General features: G+C 44.1%; 1 protein-coding gene across 1 annotated transcript in view; it reads right to left on the minus strand.

Moving 5' to 3' along the window:
• nbl1 (NBL1, DAN family BMP antagonist) overlaps window positions 1–7,369 on the minus strand; it is a 10,754-nt gene continuing 3,385 nt past the window's right edge. Inside the window, exons 2-4 of the mRNA XM_012863688.3 lie at window positions 5,472–5,652; window positions 4,044–4,155; window positions 1–576 (exon numbers count right to left, since the gene is read on the minus strand). Coding sequence (XP_012719142.2) covers window positions 289–576; window positions 4,044–4,155; window positions 5,472–5,652 — 581 coding nt within the window. The 3' untranslated portion in view covers window positions 1–288. The remainder of the gene's footprint in view (window positions 577–4,043; window positions 4,156–5,471; window positions 5,653–7,369) is intronic.

Genomic DNA, 7,369 nt, shown 5'->3' on the forward strand with positions numbered 1-7,369 from the left:
GACGGTGACCACAAACGCTGCATTTATTACATTCAAAGCAGAATAAAAGCCCTTCAGTATATCAACAGGCTATAGTCATAGGGCATCTGCAGGGATCAATAAAAAATAGGGTGCGTAGTGTTTACGTGAGCTCACACTGATAAAACGGCTCTGTGGATGTAAGCCTTCAAAGGAGGATTCAAAGTGCCATAACAATACAGATTGATACAGAAGAAGCAGTGTGGAGGAGGGTGAAGAGATCAGCAAAGATGAGCAGAGTCATTATCGTGGACAAACAGGGCGATGGTTCTAACCCCCGTCTGATGTGTGGGGCAGCGTGTGATGGTGGTCTGCATGAGAGTGGGCTTTTTTGTCAGAGAGGGTATCTGAGTGGGACAGAGTGTGGGACGGATCTGCGATGAGGGGGTCGGATAGAGACTGATCTGAATCCAGGGTGTTGTCAGCTGGGTACAGCTGCATCACCGTTCCCTCCTGGGCGCTTTCCTTGCTGCATGACTGGCAGCTGCAATGGAGGATCCTCTCCACCAGCTTGTCCACCCGCGGAGAATCCTCGCTGCCGGGGCACTCCAGAGTCACCTGGATGAACGCACAAACACAGAAATGCAAATAAATACATGAATGAATGAAAACTTTATTGTCATTGTCACAAGAATGACGAAATTTAAAAAGTGACATTGATCTGTGCATATGTTTAAAAAAACTAAAAAACTAAAAATAAATAAATCTCTGTCCCATAATGCCTGCAAGTTCTGAGTAGAAAACTGTTGTTTAAATTTAGCGCTCCTACACATTCTTCCTGTAAAAGACCAAAAACTTTCCTAGGCTCAACTTCCAAGAGTTCTCAGCCTTTTAGTTTAATTTCAAAACATAAATATTGAAGTTCTCCATGAATTTGTGTTTTTTTTTTTTGTTTTGTTTGTTTGTTTGTTTTGTTTTTTACAGTTTTCACACTTTATATTTGGTACCTGGGGAAAAAACAGAAACAGAAAGTAAGGACACAAAGAAAGATAGGTAGGAAACAATTGATAAAGGAAAAATGGAGACAAGGAATGAATTGAGATAGGAAACAAGGAAGGAATAAAAGAAAGAAGAGAGGTAGTTCACAAGGATGAAAGGATAAAAGAAAGTAAAGTGAAGGAAGGAAGGAAGGAAGGAAGGAAGGAAGGAAGGAAGGAAGGAAGGAAGGAAGGAGGAAGGAAGGAAGGAAAGGAAGGAAGGAAGGGAAGGAAGAATGAGAAGAAATTCCTGAAGTACTGACTTCCCGGTATTCATTAATGACTTAAGTCATAAACCCAAAGTAAAATGTAGGACCCGAAAGAAGGAATGCCATGAGGAACAACTAAGGGAAAGAAACAAGGAGATAAGGAAGGAAATGAGGACACAGGAAAATAAGAAAGTAAGTAAGTACACAGGAAAGGAAGATGGAAAGGAAGGTAGGAAATTATGATCAATTCAAAGAAGGAAAGAAGGAAGGACTGAAGGGGTATAATACTTCAGGGCTTAAAATCTGGAGATGCAAATATTTGTATATTGCCTTGTTTTACTCTTTCCTTATCTAGACCTAGAAAATACAGCAATCTAATTCTGCTGAATTTTTTTACATCTTCTGTCTGACAGTGTAGCATTAAAAAATGCTGTCTTAATGCCACAGAGAGGCCAACAGATTTACTTTCACAAGTGGAGCATTACTGCTTCAGTCATAGTGCCCAGATTGATATATATGCAAAAAGCCTTATTAGATGTTATTTTGGGACTATTTCACATTCAGTGGACACAAAAATGGGAAGGTAGAAGAGAAGGAAAGGAAGAGAAAAAGATGAGGCGATATGCTAAAAGGGAGAAAAGGTGACAAAAATAAAGTAGAGGAAAAAGAGAGAACAAGATAACATCCTCAGAATCTGCTTCTACACCTGCAGAGAGATATATAAAAAGAACAGCAAAACAAACCAATAAAGTGATACAGGTACAAACAACCAATGCCTTGATGACATCACTGAAAAATACATGGTATAATTTAATACAACATGTATAAAGTGACTGTCAAAGCTAATAACAGGGGTTTTCTACATAGAAGTACCTGGATCCAAGTACCTGTAGATGTTTGTGAGAGTGCACTGGTGAATGCAAGGTTTATTCATAACAAAAAGGCTCAACAGTGGTTGTGAGGAGCCAAAGATCCGACCCCCAGAGCACCGAGGCAGATGCCGAGGAAACCAGAACCCCAGACACCCGAAAGGGCCCCCAGAGCAAAGGAGCCCAAGAGGGCCAAACACAGGGAAAGTTGCCTCTCTCATCCTAGGGAAGAGCAGATGAGCCCCAGGAAACCCCCCAACGGCCACAGTGCTGAAGCCCCCGGGAGCTGCAGCGATGAGCCCGAGGGCTCTGCCAGCAGTCAGCTATGCCAGAGCAGAATCAGGTATCGAGGCCCATGGGACACCCCGCCCCCCAACGGGGCCCCAACAGAGCCATGGAGCCCAGGCCCCACGAAACAGCCGCCAGGAGTGAGTCAGCACACACCCGAGCACTCAGCCCCGGACACCGAGGACAACCAATGCACCAGCAGGTTAAAGCGCTAGCCAACGGAGCGGAGCTTGACCGGGGGGACTCCACACTTAGTGGAGACCTGAAATGCCCCAGGAGAGGGGGCAGTCCAAAACCCAACCTGACAGAAAGACAAACACAAAACCAGATGCATAGTCACATTCACACGTGCCCACCCTAGTGCCCCCACATGCATACACTCTTGCCACCCACATCCCATACTCCCAAGTCCAGGTACCGCCACCCCAGAGGGGTAACCACAGCCCGCAGGCCTGGGAGGTGAACCCTATCATCAGGAAACCCAACAGTCCCCAAACCTGCATACCCAGTCCATACTCCAGCCCTAACTCCTCACCCCGATCCCAACCCTGGCGACCCCCAAGCCCATCCACCCAGAGATGAGGCCAACACGATCCAAACGGGCCAGCCAACCAGAGTCCACCTCACAAACCCAGAGGCGCTGCCTCCCCCCCAGCCTGCCCTCCATACTTAAGCCCCACACCCTATTCCCGGTGAGAGCAGAAGGGCCAGCCAGCCACAGCTCCAGCCAACCCACAGGACTCAACGCCCATCCCCCACCCACCCCCCCCGAAACCCGGGCAGGCGGCCCGCTCCTCCTCCAGGCCTCAATCGGAGAACAGTGGTGTGAAAAAGACCGCAAAACTGCCTCCTCCTGCTAAAATGTCACGTTGTTACATGTTGTTCTCAAGTAGATTTAACCCCCCCCCCCCCCCCCCCCAGATGCCTCACCCCAATCCTTGACCTACATCCTGACTCTCTGACAAAAACAAACGTTGACCCTAAACACCCCTAACATAAAGTAGACACAAGCATAGATACCCCTGCTGTGAAGGTGTGTGTTACACAAGCTCCAGACCTCACAAAAACTCCCCTCCCTTCGCTCACTGTTCCCATTATCCGCTGAAAATGATCATTCGGCCATTTCAACGAGAGCCTGGGCGTCGGGGAGCTGTGTCCTCTTTCGTGAGAACCGACTCTGCTTTGCTTCAAACTCAATTAGGCTAAAAGTCCTGAAACAACAATCATTTGCACAGACAAAGGCATCCATTACCACATAAGCAGGAGGAAAGTGAGAAATGGATGTTTCTCTTGTCTTTGCTGTGCAGCAGGAGAGAAAACAGATCAGTCTATCTGGTACTAGCGTTCTCCTCCAGGAGGATTAATATTTCCCCCCCCGACGCGTGAGTTGACCTCACCTGCAGTCCCCCCCCCCCCTCGTCTGTTCTCCGAACTGCATCCATCTCACCACAAAGCCTTTGTTTTCACAACACCAATTCCCCCCAACATTCAAGGATCCCATAAGCCCTAACAGAATATAAAATACTGTCCTCTGCTCCATCTGCTGAGATTTTTCTTCCCCCTACAATTGTTTAAAGAACCAAACGCGCCTCATCCCTCATGTGCGAGTTGGACAAGCAAGCGTGGTGTGTGTGTGTGTGTGTGTGTGTTTGGTGCGTGAGCTAATGTGCAATAACTCTTACCACTTCCCACTGCGTCTGGGCAGGCATGCAGGAGTCACAGTGCGCCAGGGACTCGGTGGACTGTGGGAACGTGTTTGGGACGCTGTAGCTGAAGCACTGGCCCAGGCAGGCTCTGCGAAACGAGGATGAGAGAGAGAGAGAGAGAGAGAGAGAGAGAGAGCATGAGCACGTCCGCCTCACAGACGTGATGGGCTCGAGTCGACCCGAGCACATCGCGCCTGTGTAAGCAAGAGCTGCAGGGGGAAAAAAAACAGAGCGCCTGAAATCTGAACTGATTTACAAAAGTCTGAGGATTCTCGGAGGCCTCTGGGAAAACGCGCGCTCACAAAATGGAGACGCCTGTTGTCCACAAAAGTAGGTTGGTCATCTGAGAATTTCTGGATGGCAAAATGAATATCTGATTTCAGATGAAAGGAGTGAGTAATTCCTGTAAATTAATGAAGTAAATTATGCAACTTTTTGTTTTACTCTAAAACTTTCAACACCTTGTGGTTTTTTGAGTGATTTTTCACCTTTATTTTCTCATAAAATCCATTATAAATAAAAAGCCCACATATCAATAATGTAACAAGAAACAGGTAAAGGTTGTGTCTGAAACAGTAACCAGTTTAAGGATTAAATAAGTCAACACAGGAAATCCATAAACTTGTTTAGCAGCATTATTTTTCAATCTTTGTTATAGTTCCATAAAGTGTAATTTTAAAAAAAGTGTTCAACAAATATCCGCTAACACTAACATTTGTTCTCTTGCTGTTTGGCAATCTGCCTGTCTTCATTAGAGGCATATTTATCTGGAACAAAACTGCTTATAGAAACATAAACAGAGTTTGTCATCTGAAAAAGAAGAGCGATATGAGTATAAAATAATGTGCACCAATTTTAGGTTTTACAATACTCTTAATGTAACTTTCTCATTCCAGTAAATTTGCACAATCCTTATTTTAAAGTCATACATTAAACGAGAGCATTTTAGCAGTTAAAACTATAATAATGATAATAGCAAAATTAAAAATACGTTTAAGATAACATGAAATTAAATAATGCAAGATAAGGCATGAAAGGGACAAAAATAAAAGAAAATTAAGCTAAACAAATTTTAAAAAGCTACATACAACAAAGTTAAGGATAAAAATGAAACAAAAATAAAACTAATCCCAGACAAATAAAAAACTAATGAAAACATGTTACTGAGAATATATTCTGTTCAATTTAATTAAAGCAAAATAAAAAAAAATAACAATAGGGTTGAAATTATATAAACCAGACTAAAGTAGAATCGTAAAGTAGAAAGTAGAAGCAATCTGAATGAAATATGTGTCACAAGCTGAGTGAGGCACACCCTAAGAGCGTAAATGACGTCTGAATCCCCCATTATTTGAGCGGGCTCGCCGGACAGAGGGACAGACAGAGAGGGCCTTTCATCCTGACCTGTTTTGAATAGAGCGAGGCTGACATCCTGTGTGCCCGACAATCTGCGTGATGTTCTTGGCTTCACACCAGGCGCTCTTGTCAGGGAACAGCGCCAGACGGTTGATGTGCGCAGGCGCTGCCGCTGAATGCAGCGCAAACAGCGCGCAGCAGATCTGAATGCCCTGCCACATGACTGCACCTACAGGGGAGGAAAATCACAGCATGTTACTGCTCCGGTAACTGTGGCTGAAGTTTTTTTTTTTTTTTTTTTTCTTTACTTTGCATGTTTTTGGTGTTGATTGCCAACTTCCGGGTGATTATCTGATCCCCACTGATCAGCTTTCAGCCGGGTAGAATCAGACCAGCTTGTAAATGTGTCAGTGAGATGAAAATCTTTTTCCCCCCGCGGATGTAAAACAATGACGCTGGGAGGCAAATGTGTGCTTTTCCTGGCTAAAACACCAGGGTTCTCCACTGCTCGCTTTCACTCCCTTCCTTAAAAAATGCCTCAGCCAGTAACGTCATTTACGACCCACAAAATCATTTTCTCCTGCTGCTTATAAAAAGTCACCAACATCCACTCCTTTGCACCTCCATCTGGCTTCTATATTTTCCTACAGCTACAATGTTCCCACATTTTAAACATAAAGGAAGGTCTCCGTGTCTTAAGGAATGGTTTGCCACAGTTTAAATGTCCAGACATTGATTTAATTCTCAAAGAGCATTAAAAACACATTATGGTATGATACATGCAGGTGAAGTTCCCTGTTCAGGCTAAAGGGAAAGATTCTTCATTAATTAAAGCGTTATTTAGGCGTTATAACTACTTGGTAACCACAATAACTAAATAATGTATAATTCCACTACTTTGTGCAACCACTTTATCTGTCCAAAGATTAAATATATGAAATCTTAAAATTAAAGACGCAGCTCATTCCAAAGACATTTCACTATGCCTGTATAAGGCTGCATCCAGATGTTTACATGTTTACTCTGTATAAAAGGAAACATGTTCAGACTAAACTTTTCCTGTTTTAGGTCCTGTTTTAAATGCCAGAAGGACCAAATGTATTATAGATTTTTGTTTTACTGTCAGCTCTCCTTCTCCGGACACTTAAAGGCAGGATAAGGCTTCTTTTTGCTGTCTGCGGTCTGTTTGGTGCCGATGCAGCCGCTGTTACGCCCCTGAAGCAGCGAGACAAGCAGTCGCAGGCTAACATCTGCTGGCCTGTGTAGAGGTGAGCCGGCTTCCCGGGGGGAGCGGGGCGATGTCGTTAGACTGGTGCAACCAAACACACGCTGGCTTTTCAGGCAGACAAAATGCTCCTAAATTGTTTCTGACCAGAGCAGCAAGAAGATGAGATGCATAGTTTGTACCTGAAGCGTTTGATTGGCTAAAGAAAGGAGCTTTAGCCATTTTCTAACCAGTCTGATGCTATGTTTAGGATCACCATCTATTTTAAAGACCAGTTTTGGCCCAAGCTTTAACTTCCTGGCTGATGTCTTGAGATGTTTCTTCAGTATTTGTACATAATGTTTTGTTTTTTTCCTCGCAATGCCCTCCCTATAGTGAAGTGCTGCTGTCCTTCCCGCAGCATGATGTTGCCACTTCCGCACTTCACAGATGGGGTGGCTACTCTCAAGTTCCAAATTTTCTCCTTTTTTTCTTCAAATATCACAATAATCCTCATGACCAAACACTTCAACTTTAGTTTCATCAGACCTCGGGACATGGCTCCAAAAGTTGTAGTCTTTTCCCCTCAGTGCGTTAGCAAACTGTAATCCAGCTTTTTTTTTTTTTTTTTTTTTTTAGATTGCACTGAAAATAATGGCTTCCTCCTCTCTGACTGGCCTTTTACTCAGCGTCAGTGCAGGACTTGTTTGGCTGTTAGCAGGTTCAGCCGGCATCTTCACAA

The sequence above is a fragment of the Fundulus heteroclitus genome, chromosome 20, assembly GCF_011125445.2.
Source record: "Fundulus heteroclitus isolate FHET01 chromosome 20, MU-UCD_Fhet_4.1, whole genome shotgun sequence".
NCBI classification, from domain to species: domain Eukaryota; kingdom Metazoa; phylum Chordata; class Actinopteri; order Cyprinodontiformes; family Fundulidae; genus Fundulus; species Fundulus heteroclitus.